The sequence below is a fragment of the Coregonus lavaretus genome, assembly GCF_964263955.1.
Source record: "Coregonus lavaretus genome assembly, chromosome: 15".
Classification (NCBI taxonomy): Eukaryota; Metazoa; Chordata; class Actinopteri; order Salmoniformes; family Salmonidae; genus Coregonus; species Coregonus lavaretus.
In genome coordinates, this window is record NC_140002.1 from 48,092,849 (window position 1) to 48,108,024 (window position 15,176).

Here is a 15,176-nt window from a genome sequence, read left to right on the forward strand (position 1 = left end):
AGTGGAGTATGAGAGTCAATGAAGCTAAAAGTAAAATGACACATTTCACAAAACTAGATTTCTAACCCTGAGGAAATCATATTTTACTCAAAATCTTAGGCCCTGACAATACAGTTATGCACAACACTTGACAGATAACTCTCCTGAAGTATCTTGTAGTTAACCCAACAGATCTGCACGTTACTAAAAGGTGTGAAATGTTGTGAAAATAAACAACCAGCCTACATTATTTATAGCGGAAGGGCGAGGGGAATAGTTCTGTCTTTAGTCACTCTAAAGATAAGTCTTCTTTACCCTCCCCTCTTTGATTTGCAGCCAGGCTTTGCCTCTCTGTGCCAAGAGGTCAGTGTGTACCTGGGCCAGAGTGGGCATCCATCACATCAACCCTTCCCCACAGCCATGCCCTCACTACAGGCTGGATGCTATCAACCAGCAGCAATACTCTGAAGCCAAACTCCTGAATTAGGGGCCACATTTATCAGTGACGATGTTGACAGATTCAGATTCATCTCACTATGGACAATTCTTACATGCAAAAACATGCCCCCACCCCATGCCCCCTGAGCAAAAAATATTTCTTCCCTATGACATTTGAGATAAATGGTCATTGATCTTTTTTGTTTCCATGAACTGACAGAAAGTACATTTAAAATTATAATGCATTTTAGAAGAATGTGTTTCATGTTTAAAATATTGTAACAGGTAGGACCTTGTTAGAGGTCTACCACTAAGTGGCAGTAATGAATTCCTCTGTAACCCTATAAAAGGGAAACGGAATCAGCCATTTTGAAAGCCATCTTACCTGAGATTCTGTTGTCATGTTGAAGGTAGGTATTAACTGATCTGCAAATCTACTTGTATGATGGAAATTGTGTATATAATGTATCTAACATATTTTGCCATTGTCTAGGTGTTGATGGATACTTTGGGCCAGACTTTAGAACTAGTGTGAAAGTAAAGATGCCGTATTTGTAAGTTTACTTCAAAACATTTTCAAGTAACCTCTGCAAACTTTATTGTGAGTTAATGGTAAAGATTCTAATGGCATATTTTGTAATTGTGGTGTTGATAAAAAGGCAACGCCAACTGCTGATTCTTGTCCTTTGTTTTTAGTATTGAAACAGTTGTATTTTAAAAAATTTGACAAACCACTTCCCATAACCTGAGATATTATCTTGTCATTTAGTAGGTTAGGCCAAAAGTTTACCCTTTTGCAGTGTGACTTATTAAAGAAACGAATCACTTGTATACAACTGATGTTGGTACTTCATTAGATATGAAGTCGTGTGACTTGTTTTTGTTTTTTGTCTTAATTATTAGATGTGCAGGGAAATTCAATGTGACATTTATCTTAACTGTGTGCAGTGAACCGTGTTTTATATCACGTTAAATAAAAATATTGCACTGCATAAACAAATACATAAGGGTCAAAATGTGAGCTATGTCTGGGGTAGAGTCCCTGTTGGAAATGATGGAAACCACATTTGTAACTACAGTATCTATTTGCAGTACTGTCAAAACAAAGTTGCATCCTGAGGTCACAAGTTTCAATCATTCCTCTCACTTTTAGTATTCACGCTCCTCTTCCTGATTGATGGGTGGTGCCATTTACATTCTGTCCTCACCTGGCCCCACCCACTTTTTACTAGTTTCTGCTTAACCAGTTTAGTTTCCTTCCCTCCCTGACTGATTACTCTATATAACATGCTGCGGAAGCACCTGTGACTCACTTTGCCTCAGACCTGACGGACAGGACAGACCGAATATTTAAGTCTCACTTTGTCTTTAGCCTACTTCTACCAAGAGCCTAACAGAACCAGGCTGCGTCTGTCCAGCCCCATGTCTACTGACCAGGAGATCTGCCATCTGTGTAAGGAAGACCTGAGGGACCCAGTCTCCATCCCGTGCGGCCACATCTTCTGCTCCATCTGCCTGAAGACCTACTGGGACCACGCTGACCACACCGGTTCCTACAACTGTCCACAGTGTCGGGTCACCTACAACAAGAGACCCACCCCGCGCCGCCACCAGACCTCCCGCTCCTCCTCACACTCGACCCACTCCCATCCCAGGATGTCCGAGGCCTACCCTCCTCCACCTCCAGACCCAGACTACAACTACGCCGGACCGCAAGATGTGGGATGTGATATCTGTATTGGGAAGAAGCACAAAGCCATCAAGACATGCTTGATGTGCCTGGCATCCTACTGTGAGAGGCATCTAAAGCCCCACTATGAGAACCCTGCCTTCAAGAGGCACAAGCTGGTGGATGAGATCGGCCACCTGGACAGGCAGATTTGCCCCCAGCATCAGAAGGGTCTGGAGCTCTTCTGCAAGACTGACCAGATGTGTATCTGTGTTCTGTGCACCGTGAAGGAGCACAAAGGTCACGACATGGTATCTGCTGAACAGGAGAGGTCAGAAGAACAGGTAAAACTGCTTTGCATGATAAATAAAAAACGTTATGTCGCTTTGAAGTAGTTTACATTCTGTATTGTTAAATGACAAAGCAATTCGTGTAACTGGGTGGGGGTGGGGGCCGGGGATGTTTTTTCTAGGCTTTTCAATAATTTGCCTCTTCAAAACCATAAGGTTTCTGTAGCCCATTGACTGCAGTTGTGTGACTGAGAGCGACAGGTTGATTGTTGGAATAGAGTAGCTAGTATCAGCCAAGCCCCTAAAACAAATACTTCAGGCGATCAGTTAGACCCACACACATGAGTGAAAGTAGTTGCTGTAAATGTGTGTGGGGTGGGGCGTTGCAACCAAACCTCTCTTCCAAGAACTACTACTCATGCTGGCTAGATTATATTACTGTATTGTCTGAACCTAATGCACATTATAATAATGCATATTGAAGGCCATTTTAAAATTACGTGAATGGGGAGGAAAAAGACGCCACTTCACTCAGCCTTGATTTCTGTCTGTAGCATTTGGGTTGCTCAGTATATGGAATATTTTGGAAACAACTGTCTGACTTGTGGGGCTATGTCACTGACGTCCTGTGTCCTCCATCCACAGCAACGTCTGGGTGCCACCCAGGCAGAGATCCAGGAGAGGATCCATGAGAGGCTTAAGCAGATGGAGGAGCTGAAACAAGCTGTGGATTCACTCAAGGTACATGTCTCTAGAACACCGAAAATACAGTAGGTTGTGAAATCACACAATTACAATGTACTGTTAAGTCATACTAAACATACTGTAGATGTACTCACAGTGCATATTTCTAATGTGTGTCCTGGATAGACAAATTCTATTTTCCCACCAAGAGATTCCCTAATCCCAAATATCAATACATCACCAATATCATTCCATTATGACTGACCACCTGGGTGTATTGGCACAACCCAAAATGCTTAACAGAGATTTTAACAGCATGCCCATTTAAGTGTGCCCCTTTCCTCTCCAGAGCTCAGCCCAGAGGGCTATGCAGGAGTGTGAGAAGTTGTTTGGTGACATGATGCGTTCCATCGAGAGGATGCAACAGGAAATGACCAAGCTAATCTCCTCCAATAAGAGGGCAGCGCTGAACAACGCTGAGGGTCACCTAGAGCGTCTGACCCACGAGATCGCTGACCTCAAGAAGCGAGACAACGAGATCACACAGCTGTCACGCACGGAGGACCACATCCACTTCATCCAGGTGACTAAAGGCTCGCACATCGCACCGACTGTGGATCTAGCATTTGTCTTCCGATTGTTCAGTGCACTTTGTTTTAGGGACCACCGTCTGTAGACGTCTGACTGACAATTTGACACGCATGTCAAATCTGTGAGCGCTCGGTTTGTAAATGACGTTCAGAGGTGCTAAGTACCCTCGGCCTTTAAAAAGTCTAACACCCCTCACCCTAAAACAACTACGATAATATTTGGGCTCAAGCCAAGGCATGACACAAGCTATTTTAAAACTATACATCATTTTTGAGTGGCCCGCCCAGCTCATCACCCCGACATAACCAGAATTCATAGATAGGTTAGACAACGTCACAAAAACATTTACATTTTAGTAATTTAGCAGATGCTCTCATCAGAGCGACTTACAGGCACAATTTGGGTTAAGTGCCTTGTTCAAGGGCACATTGACCGATTTGTCACCTAGTTGGCTCAGGATTTGAACTGGCAACATTTCGGTTACTGGCCTAATGCTCTTAACCGCTAGGCTACAATGGAGCAGAAGGCCGTGTGTTATTGTGATTCTGGATGGCCAGATGGCAAGCAACAATGACAAGAAGCTGCAATGTGGGGACTCGTAGCTGGCTAGTTTTATCTTTATTCTGGATACCATGTCTTGCTTTGATGTCACGTCTATGCTAATATGGCAAAGATTCGCTAGCTAACCAACAATGTAATGATGCATTTGAGACAATTGTGGAGACTAAATAATGTACATGTCAACAATCTAAGCCAACCCAGTCTGTTTTGACCCATTGTTGTGCACAAGTCTGTTTTGTTGCTAAACAACCAACCTGTCTATAATTGGGCTATGAAGCAAGGAAATGACCCGAGCCAATTCAAATGAGGAATGTGTCATTGAAAAGAGGGTGTGTCTGTCCTCATCCATTCCCACATCTAACTGTCTCCTGTCTTCTGTAGAGCTACCACATGCTGATCGCCCAGACGGAGGCTGAGGAGCTGCCCACAGTCTCAGTGAACCCCTACTTCTCCTTTGGCCCCGTCACCAAGGCTGTCTCTGAGATGAAGATCCATCTCCATGACATCAGCAATGAGGAGCTGGTCAAAGTGGCCAAGGCTGGTGAGGCAGTGAGATAATGCACTGTAACTTCAGTCAGTTACTGCCAATGCTGAATGAATTATGTAGATCCTAGAGCTAGATTAAACCCCAGGCTTTTGATCTTTTTAAAACCATGAACTTGGAAATGTTTCAGTAAATTCTTAAAGAGCATATTTACTCAACCAGAATTGTTCCTCTTTCAGTGAACAAAATGCCTTTCTGCCAACTGGATGAAGCTAAAAGGAGAACGAGTGTGAAAGGTGAGTCAATCAACATGAAACTCCCCACTGATCTCATTTGGGAAAATACTTGGAATGGTATTAGTTCAAAAACAAGAATATCGACCCCACCACTCCCCCAGACCCCCACCAAACGCCCAAACAACATAGTTAGGTGGTTGCTGAGGAAATATGGGCTTGCCTTGTGTTGTAGCTAAATTTCAGTAATTACATTTTCACAGGGCAGTCACAGCATAATCTGAATTTCAAATGGCTCCTTGAGTGATTTATAATTTCCTTCTTGCTCTGCAGTGCCTAAGAAAACAAAATGGTTCCTCTAGTATTGTTATAATAGTAAAGTGGTCTGAGCACCTTGATCTTTATTAGAGGGCACTCAAAGGTCCGGTGGTGGTGCAAGTGACCTTGAATATTTACATTGGCTGATAAGTTAACTCTCTTAGAACGCCACACACATAAAGCAGTTCTACACAAACACACACCTAGTCATTAACGTAGGTTTTTTTGGGGTATCCGAAACACAAATCTCAAGATTGTAAAGTAAATTTCCATGCATGCAATATTGTACAATCCAAATATGATATTTTTTTTATTTTAATTTTTTGCATTTCCTTTTCTTTGTAGTTGATGGTGTTGCTGCCGTGTACAAGACTCCAAGCCAGGAGCCGCAGTACAGAGAGGACTTCCTGAAATGTATGTCTACTTAATGATTCTCCTTCTGAGACTATACTTACCAAATCAAATACTATAGGACTGAGGGTTCATTCTAGGGCCATATCATTACTCGTACTATTTAAGTGTGAGCTACTGTACATAAATTGCATTAAAACCACTATAAAGACAGGAGTTAGTCTAAAATACTACCTGGTGCCCAGCCCACATGGAAACCGGCTAGTGCTGCAATGGGAGTAGTCTTACCACATTCCTTAGATACTAGGTTTGTAAGTGGGCATGCTGAATGAACTTTATACCGGTTTACTGTGGTGAGTGGGAGTATAGGTTTATGAAAGGGGTGTGAGTTATATAGAATGACATCGCTTTTGAAATTCTAATCAGCACAGCTTTTTGTTGGCAAATCTTTCTAAGCTATATTACTTGACATGTCTATTAAAATCCCTCTCTGTGGTGCAAATTATGGGGAAATAATCCATGTGTAAGACTTGTATTAGATTTGTATTCCATTTGACTACTACAACTATTGGAAACTACAGCTTCAGCAAGTTTAAAACCTGCTCAAGGTATAGAATAGAAGTGCGTACTGGGCAGAAAGGGAAACGTACTCGGAGCATCAGATTAACCTCTAAATCAGTCACAAGCAGATTTGAATAACTTTGGTCCAAGCCGTACATGTAAATAAATGGCTCTGCCTCCGGTGGTATTCCAGATGATAGGCCAAGTGGTCGATCTCCCGGACCAGATGGGCCAAGTGGTCGGTCGCCTCGCCGTGGCCACAGAGAGTACCACCAGTTCTGACCTGGCTGAGGGGCTGCAGATGCACACAGCAGCACAGCCAGGTGAACTAAGTGTATAGTACATGAGCTAGCTGTCCTACTCTACCTGCATGCTGGTGCACACCTGTCCTGCAGGGTCACATTTATTTTTGGACCAAGTTTGAATTGTTTTTGTCATTTTCTTTGTTGGGGGGTTTACAGGTACAATATTAATTCATATATTCAGTTTATATAACATGTACCCATGGGCTGCCACAAAAAAAGGAAATACATACAGAAATTATTATATTGATCAAAAAGGATTTTGTAAAAGTAAAATTGGTATGTAACCATGTTTTCCACCCCGTCTTGCAACACAGGTTAGTTGTCAGTGCCCACCCCCCTAAACATCCAAGGTTACTTGTTAACTGAGGATGCTTTTACTGCCAGCAGTAATCGTCTGAGAGATTCAAGGAGCTATCGTCGTTAAGTAACATAGCAGATTGAATATTTACATTCATGCACTTTGAAATGAATTGTGTAACTTTGTCCCAGAAGCAATTAACTGCAGGGCACTCCCACATCATGTGAAGGAATGTGCCTACCTGATTTAGGGGACACGGTGAACAGTTTGGGAGTGGGGCCAATTTCATCATAAAAGTTTTCCTTGGTGTTAAATACAGTCTGAACAAACTTAATGTATAAATTGATGGATTATGGGATGCCAAGGTCATATTTTTCCATACTCTGTTCCAGTTAAAGGGTTGTTCAGATTCACTTAGATCTGTGGACGATACTTTTAATGGCTAGCGCAGAATATGAGCTTTCTAAAAGTTGCTTCAGAAAGTATTCAGACCCCTTCCCTTTTTCCACATTTTGTTACGTTACAGCCTTATTCTAAAATGGATTAAATGAAAATGTTTCCTCATCAAGCTACACACAATACCCCATAATGACAAAGCGAAAACAGGTGTTTTTTTTATGTTTGCAAATGTATTACACACAAATAACAAACCTTATTTACATAAGTATTCAGAACCTATGCTATGAGACTCAATTGAGCTTGGGTGCATCCTGTTTCCATTGATCATCCTTGAGATGTTAAAACAACTTGATTAGAGTCCACCTGTGGTAAATTCAATTGATTGGACATGATTTGGAAAGGCACACACCGGTCTATATAAGGTCCCACACTTGACAGTGCATGTCAGAGCAAAAACCAAGGCATGAAGTCGAAGGAATTGTCCGTAGAGCTCCGAGACAGGATTTTGTCAACGCACAGATCTGGGAAAGGGTACCAAAAAATGTCTGCAGCATTGAAGGTCCCCAAGAACACAGTGGCATCCATTATTCTTAAATGGAAGAAGTTTGAAACCACCAAGACTCTTCATAGAGGTGGACGCCCGGCCAAACTGTGCAATCGGGGGAGAAGGGACAGTGAGGTGACCAAGAACCCAATGGTCACTCTGACAGAGCTCCAGAGTTCCTCTGTGGTGATGGCAGAACCTTCCAGAAGGGCAACCATCTCTGCAGCACTCCATCAATCAGGCCTTTATGGTAGTGTGGCCAGACGGAAGCCACTCCTCAGTAAAAGGCACATGACAGCCCGCTTGGAGTTTGCCAGAAGGCACCTAAAGGACTTTCAGACCATGAGAAATAAGATTCTCTGGTCTGATGAAACCAAGATTGAAGTCTTTGGCCTGAATGCCAAACGTCACGTCTGGAGGAAACCAATACCATCCCTACTGTGAAGCATGGTGGTGGCAGCATCATGCTGTGGGGATGTTTTTCAGAGGCAGGGACTAGGAGACTAGTCAGGATCGAGGGGAAAGATTAACATTTATTTACATTTACATTTATGTCATTTAGCAGATGCTCTTATCCAGAGCGACTTACAAATAGGTGCATTCACCTTATAGCCAGTGGGATAACCACTTTACAAATATTTATTTTATTTTTGGGGGGGGGGGGGGGTTGGAGTAAAGGATTACTTTATCCTATCCCAGGTATTCCTTAAAGAGGTGGGGTTTCAAATGTCTCTGGAAGGTGGTGAGTGACTCCGCTTTCCTGGCGTCGTGAGGGAGCTTGTTCCACCATTGGGGTGCCAGAGCAGCGAACAGTTTTGACTGGGCTGAGCGGGAGCTATGCTTCCGCAGAGGTAGGGAAGCCAGCAGGCCAGAGGTGGATGAACGCAGTGCCCTCGTTTGGGTGTAGGGACTGATCAGAGCCTGAAGGTACGGAGGTGACGTTCCCCTCACAGCTCCGTAGGCAAGCACCATGGTCTTGTAGCAGATGCGAGCTTCAACTGGAAGCCAGTGGAGTGTGCGGAGGAGCGGGTGACGTGAGAGAACTTGGGAAGGTTGAACACCAGACAGGCTGCGGCATTCTGGATTAGTTGTAGGGGTTTAATGGCACAGGCAGGGAGCCCAGCCAACAGCGAGTTGCAGTAATCCAGACGGGAGATGACAAGTGCCTGGATTAGGACCTGTGCCGCTTCCTGTGTAAGGCAGGGTCGTACTCTCCGAATGTTGTAGAGCATGAACCTACAGGATTGGGTCACCGCCTTGATGTTAGCGGAGAACGACAGGGTGTTGTCCAGGGTCACGCCAAGGCTCTTCGCACTCTGGGAGGAGGACACAACGGAGTTGTCAACCGTGATGGCGAGATCATGGAACGGGCAGTCCTTCCCCGGGAGGAAGAGCAGCTCCGTCTTGCCGAGGTTCAGCTTGAGGTGGTTATCCGTCATCCATACTGATGTCTGCCAGACATGCAGAGATGCGATTAGCCACCTGGTTATCAGAAGGGGAAAAGGAGAAGATTAGTTGTGTGTCGTCAGCGTAGCAATGATAGGAGAGGCCATGTGAGGATATGACAGAGCCAAGTGACTTGGTGTATAGCGAGAATAGGAGAGGGCCTAGAACTGAGCCCTGGGGGACACCAGTGGTGAGAGCACGCGGTGCGGAGACAGCTTCTCGCCACGCCACTTGGTAGGAGCGACCGGTCAGGTAGGACGCAATCCAAGAGTGAGCCGCGCCGGAGATGCCCAGCTCGGAGAGGGTGGAGAGGAGGATCTGATGGTTCACAGAATCAAAGGCAGCCGACAGGTCTAGAAGGACAAGAGCAGAGGAGAGAGAGTTAGCTTTAGCAGTGCGGAGAGCCTCTGTGACACAGAGAAGAGCAGTCTCCGTTGAATGACCAGTCTTGAAACCTGACTGGTTTGGATCAAGAAGGTCATTCTGAGAGCGATAGCAAGAGAGTTGGCTAAAGACGGCACGCTCAATAGTTTTGGAGAGAAAAGAAAGAAGGGATACTGGTCTGTAGTTGTTGACATCAGAGGGATCGAGTGTTGGTTTTTTGAGAAGGGGTGCAACTCTCGCTCTCTTGAAGACGGAAGGGACATAGCCAGCGGTCAAGGATGAGTTGATCAGCGAGGTGAGGCAAGGGAGAAGGTCACCGGAGATGGTCTGGAGAAGAGTGGAGGGGATAGGGTCAAGCGGGCAGGTTGTTGGGCGGCCTGCCGTCACAAGTCGCAAGATTTTATCTGGAGAGAGAGGGGAGAAAGAAGTCAAAGCATAGGGTAGGGCAGTGTGAGCAGGACCAGCAGTGTCATTTGACTTAACAAACGAGGATCGGATGTCATCAACCTTCTTTTCAAAATGGTTGACGAAGTCATCCACAGAGAGGGGGGGGAGGGGGGGATTCAGCAGGGAGGAGAATGTGGCAAAGAGCTTCCTAGGGTTAGAGGCGGATGCTTGGAATTTAGAGTGGTAGAAAGTGGCCTTAGCAGCAGAAACAGATGAAGAAAATGTAGAGAGGAGGGAGTGAAAAGATGCCAGGTCTGCAGGGAGTCTAGTTTTCTTCCATTTCCGCTCAGATGCCTGGAGCTCTGTTCTGTGAGCTCGCAATGAGTCATCAAGCCACGGAGCTGGAGGGGAGGACCGAGCCGGCCGGGAGGATAGGGGACATAGAGTCAAAGGATGCAGAAAGGGAGGAGAGGAGGGTTGAGGAGGCAGAATCAGGAGATTGGAGGGAGAAGGATTGAGCAGAGGGAAGAGATGATAGGATGGAAGAGGAGAGAGTAGCGGGAGAGAGCGACGGTTGCGACGGCGCATTACCATCTGTGTAGGGGCAGAGTGAGTAGTGTTGGAGGAGAGGGAGAGAGAAAAGGATACAAAGTAGTGGTCGGAGACTTGGAGGGGAGTTGCAGTGAGATTAGTAGAAGAACAGCATCTAGTAAAGATTAGGTCAAGCGTATTGCCTGCCTTGTGAGTAGGGGGGGACGGTGAGAGGGTGAGGTCAAAAGAGGAGAGGAGTGGAAAGAAGGAGGCAGAGAGAAATGAGTCAAATGTAGACGTAGGGAGGTTGAAATCCCCCAGAACTGTGAGGGGTGAGCCATCCTCAGGAAAGGAACTTATCAAGGCGTCAAGCTCATTGATGAACTCTCCAAGGGAACCTGGAGGGCGATAGATGACAAGGATATTAAGCTTAAATGGGCTAGTGACTGTGACAGCATGGAATTCAAATGAGGAGATAGACAGATGGGTCAGGGGAAAAATTTGAGAATGTCCACTTGGGAGAGATGAGGATTCCTGTGCCACCACCCCGCTGACCAGATGCTCTCGGGGTATGCGAGAACACATGGTCAGACGAGGAGAGAGCAGCAGGAGTAGCAGTGTTTTCTGTGGTAATCCATGTTTCCGTCAGCGCCAAGAAGTCGAGGGACTGGAGGGTAGCATAGGCTGGGATGAAGTCTGCCTTGTTGGCAGCAAAACGGCAGTTCCAGAGGCTGCCTGAGACCTGGAACTCCACGTGGGTCGTGCGTGCAGGGACCACCAGGTTAGAGAGGCAGCAGCCACGCGGTGTGAGGCGTTTGTGTAGCCTGTGCGGAGAGGAGAGAACAGGGATAGGCAGAGGCATAGTTGACAGGCTGCAGCAGATGGCTACAATAATGCAGAGGAGATCGGAATAAAATGACCTAAACATCTGGGAAAGGAGAGAGCGGGGCCTCCCTCACCACAACTCCCAAATATAACTCTCCCAACTTCCACCTCAGAAACTATAATTGTTGTAAACTACAGCGGTTCAATGTTTTCTAGGAATAGACTAACCTAGTTTATTCAGCTAGCTAACTAGGTGCAGTATTATTCCGTGGAGAAAAAAAAAAAAACGTCCGGGCACCTCGTCATGAGACGCCACAGCCAGCTAGCATGCCGGTCTCCAACAGCAGGGTTTAGCGCCAATACTCAGCCACAACAACCACCAGTGTATCAACATGCAAGCAGATCGTTCGTGTCCGTGTCTAACGTTGTGGGTTAGTCCCGACAGCTTGAGCGAGTCCGTCGTCAACTTATTCAGCCAGTTAGTTAGCTAGAATAGTTAGCAAACTAGCTAGCCATTGCTTTCAGACAAAGAAGAACCCCTCCTTTCATGCACGAACACACAGAGAGAGCCAAACTAACGTTAACTAGTCACCCATGTCCCGAATTCCTTGAGCGACTCGGGCTATCAATATATAAAAAACAAAACACAAGTGTAGGTTATGACTTACCCCTAGCAGCTACTGTTAGCTAGCCAAGTGCAAAGCAAGCCACTAAATTGACTCAGCCAGTTCGCGTCTGTTCGCTCGGTCGTTCCAGCTATTGTTTACTAGTAGCTATCCAGGTAGCAACAAGCTAGCTAAATTTCAAGCACAGTAGCCACTTGCTACCTAACGTTAACGGTTCAGACAATGAGGTTAGAAAACAGCTGAATGGTAGGCAGTTATTGTATGTAATTATTGTAGGCAGCCAGCTGGCGTAATTACAGGCACTCTCAGGCGTGAAACAACTATACCGTTGCTAATAGCTACTCGCCAGCTAGTCCAGGAGGTGAGTTAGTTAACGGCGCAAAGTACAGAGAAATCCTTGATGAATACCAAGAAGGCCTAAGCAGGTTAAGGTGAAGACCAAGAAGGCAGAATCACTTTCCTTAAATGTATCCATAATTGAAAGATGTACTTTTATTAATGTGTATGCTCCAAATTAATTGGAGCCTATGTTTTTTTTTTTATTCTCTGAACAGCATATTGTCTGAATTCCAAATGGTTATTGAGAAAGTCATGAACCCCGTTCTGGACATGCGGGACAAATCTAATAAGACCGACTACAATCCTGCAGGGTCACATTAATCATAGCCTGGTGTCCTGGTCCCAGATCTGTTTGTCCTGCCTTGCCAATGCATGAGAATTACATTATTTTTTTTACCAGAGGAGTTGGCAAACAGTACAAACCGATCTGTGACCAGGCTACGTTACTCGCCCTAAGTTTGCCTGGTGAAACTCAAGGTCACTTTGCTGACTTGAATGACTGATAGTATTTGAAAAATTATGTTGTAACGACGTCTGACCTTTTTGACATTTCATATTGGGATGTGATAGGGTACTTAAATCTGGGACAATTCTAATATTTTTTTCCCCCCTCCCACTAATTGGTCTTTTTGACTAATCACATCAGATCTTTTTCAGAGCTGATCTGATTGGTCAAAAGACCAATTTAGTGAATAAGATATCAAAATTGGGCTGCCTGACTAAATGCAGCCATGGTTTTGTATAATATTGGTTTTAACAAAAGCTTTACCATCCATAACTATCCTTGTAATTTCTAGGATTGTATAAGGGTTAAATGGTCAAGCCCATAGGAAAGAAGAGCATTCACAGTTCACACAGTGGCACTCACTCATAACATGCCTGCTCTCTCTCCTCTCTCAGATGCCTGCGTTCTCACCCTGGACCCCAACACAGCCTACCGCCAGCTGTACCTATCTAGAGGCAACAAGAAGGCAGCCCTGAAGAGAGAACCCCAGGATTATGCTGACAGTGCCTCCAGGTTTGACTGCCTGCCCCAGGTCCTCTGCAAAGAGCCCCTGTCTGGAGGTGCCTATTACTGGGAGGTGGAGTGGAGTGGAGAGGGGGCCTCCGTGGGCGTCACCTACAAGGGCATCAAGAGGGTAGGCTACGGGGACAGCTGCCGCATCGGCTACAACCGCAAGTCCTGGAGCCTCTTCTGCTCTGATTCCAGCTATTCCGCCCGGTATAGTAAAGACCAGGTGGAAATCAACGCACCCTACTCCTCCAGGATAGGGGTCTTCCTGGACCACTCAGCAGGCACCCTCTCGTTCTACACTGTGGGGGACACCATGTCTCTTATACACCGCTTCAAGGCCTCCTTCGCTGAGCCTGTCTACCCAGGCTTTTGGGTCTGGTATGAGTCAGCGGTCACCATCCGTCAGCTGTCATAATATTATATTACCTATGATTGTCTATGTATCAATCATCATATGTATTGTGATTCAAATAATATAACTGCATTTGTAATTTGACTGAAACCACACACTGATTGACAGACCAAACTTAAAGGGGTAGTTCAGCCAAATCACAAAATGACACATTGGTTTCCTTACCTTAAGACTCCACAGCAGCAGAGCCAATAAAATACACAATTTGAAGAACAAACGTCATTGTGCCAATTCATAACTAATCTGAAGACAAGACCGGTTTAATGTTAAAGGTTTTCTTACTTAGAAAATAGTCCTAGATGATATCCAAAACAACACTGAATTTTCAGTAATTTTAAATGTAAAGTTACATCTTTCTACTCAGTACCACAACTCATTTTACCAATCTGGGAGGTAAAGTCGTTAAAGTATTCAATAATTTAGCTGTGTATTTTGGATGGAATCAAGGCATTAGAATGTACATTAGGAGGGGGGAGGGGGGGGGGGGGCATGCCTTTGGCAGCGATTACAGCTTTGCCTTTCTTAATAAGTCTCTAAAAGCTTTCCACACTTGGATTGTGCAACATTTGCCCATTATTCTTTTCAAAATTCTTCAAGCTCTGTCAAATTGATTGTTGATCATTGCTAGATAACCATTTTCAGGTCTTGTCATAGATTTTCAAGTAGATTTAAGTCAAAACTGTAACTCGGCCACTCAGGAACAATCACTGTCTTCTTGGTAAGTAACTCCAGTGAAGATTTGGCCTTGTGTTTTAGGTTGTTGTTCTGCTGAAAGGTGAAATCATCTCCCAGAGTCTGGTGGAAAGCAGACAGAACCAGGTTTTCCTCTAGGAATTTGCCTGTGCTTAGCTCCATTCCGCTGCTTTTTTTATCCAAAAAAACTCCACAGTCCTTAACGATTACAAGCATAACCATAACATGATGCAGCCACCAATATGCTTGCAAATATGGACTGGTACTCAGTAATGTGTTGTATTGGATTTGCCCCAAACAAAACACTTTGTATTCAGGACAAAAAGTTAATTGTTTTGCCATATTTTTTATGTATTACTTTAGTGCCTTGTTGCCAACAGGATGCATGTTTTGGAATATTTTTCTTCTGTACATGCTTCCTTTTGTTCACTCTGTCAATTAGGTTAGTATTGTGGAGTAACTACAATGTTGTTCATCCATCTTCAGTTTTCTCCTCTCAGCCATTAAACTCTACCTGTTTTAAAGTCACCAATGGCCTCATGGTTAAATCCCTGAGCAGTTTCCTTCCTCTCCAGCAACTGAGTCAGGAAGGACGCCTGTATCTTTGTAGTGACTGGGTGTATTGATTCAACATCCAAAGTGAAATTAAAAACTTCACCATGCTCAAAGGGATATTCAATGTCTGTTTATTAAATGTTTACCCATCTACCAATAGGTGCCCTTCTTTGCAAGACATTGAAAAACCTCCCTAGTCTTTGTGGTTGAACCTGTGTTTGAAATTCACTGCTCGACTGAGGGACCTACAGAGATGAG

The 15,176-nt window shown here is 44.8% G+C and overlaps 1 protein-coding gene across 1 annotated transcript; it reads left to right on the forward strand.

Moving 5' to 3' along the window:
- Positions 1 to 1,728: 1,728 nt before the first annotated feature.
- On the forward strand, positions 1,729 to 14,891 carry ftr83 (finTRIM family, member 83). Its single transcript, XM_084177599.1, has 7 exons — positions 1,729 to 2,430; positions 3,022 to 3,117; positions 3,410 to 3,643; positions 4,594 to 4,753; positions 4,936 to 4,992; positions 5,593 to 5,661; positions 13,144 to 14,891. Exons 1-7 carry the CDS (start codon positions 1,840 to 1,842, stop codon positions 13,671 to 13,673), a joined length of 1,737 nt encoding a protein of 578 aa, XP_084033725.1. The 5' UTR covers positions 1,729 to 1,839; the 3' UTR covers positions 13,674 to 14,891.
- The last annotated feature ends 285 nt before the right edge of the window (positions 14,892 to 15,176 follow it).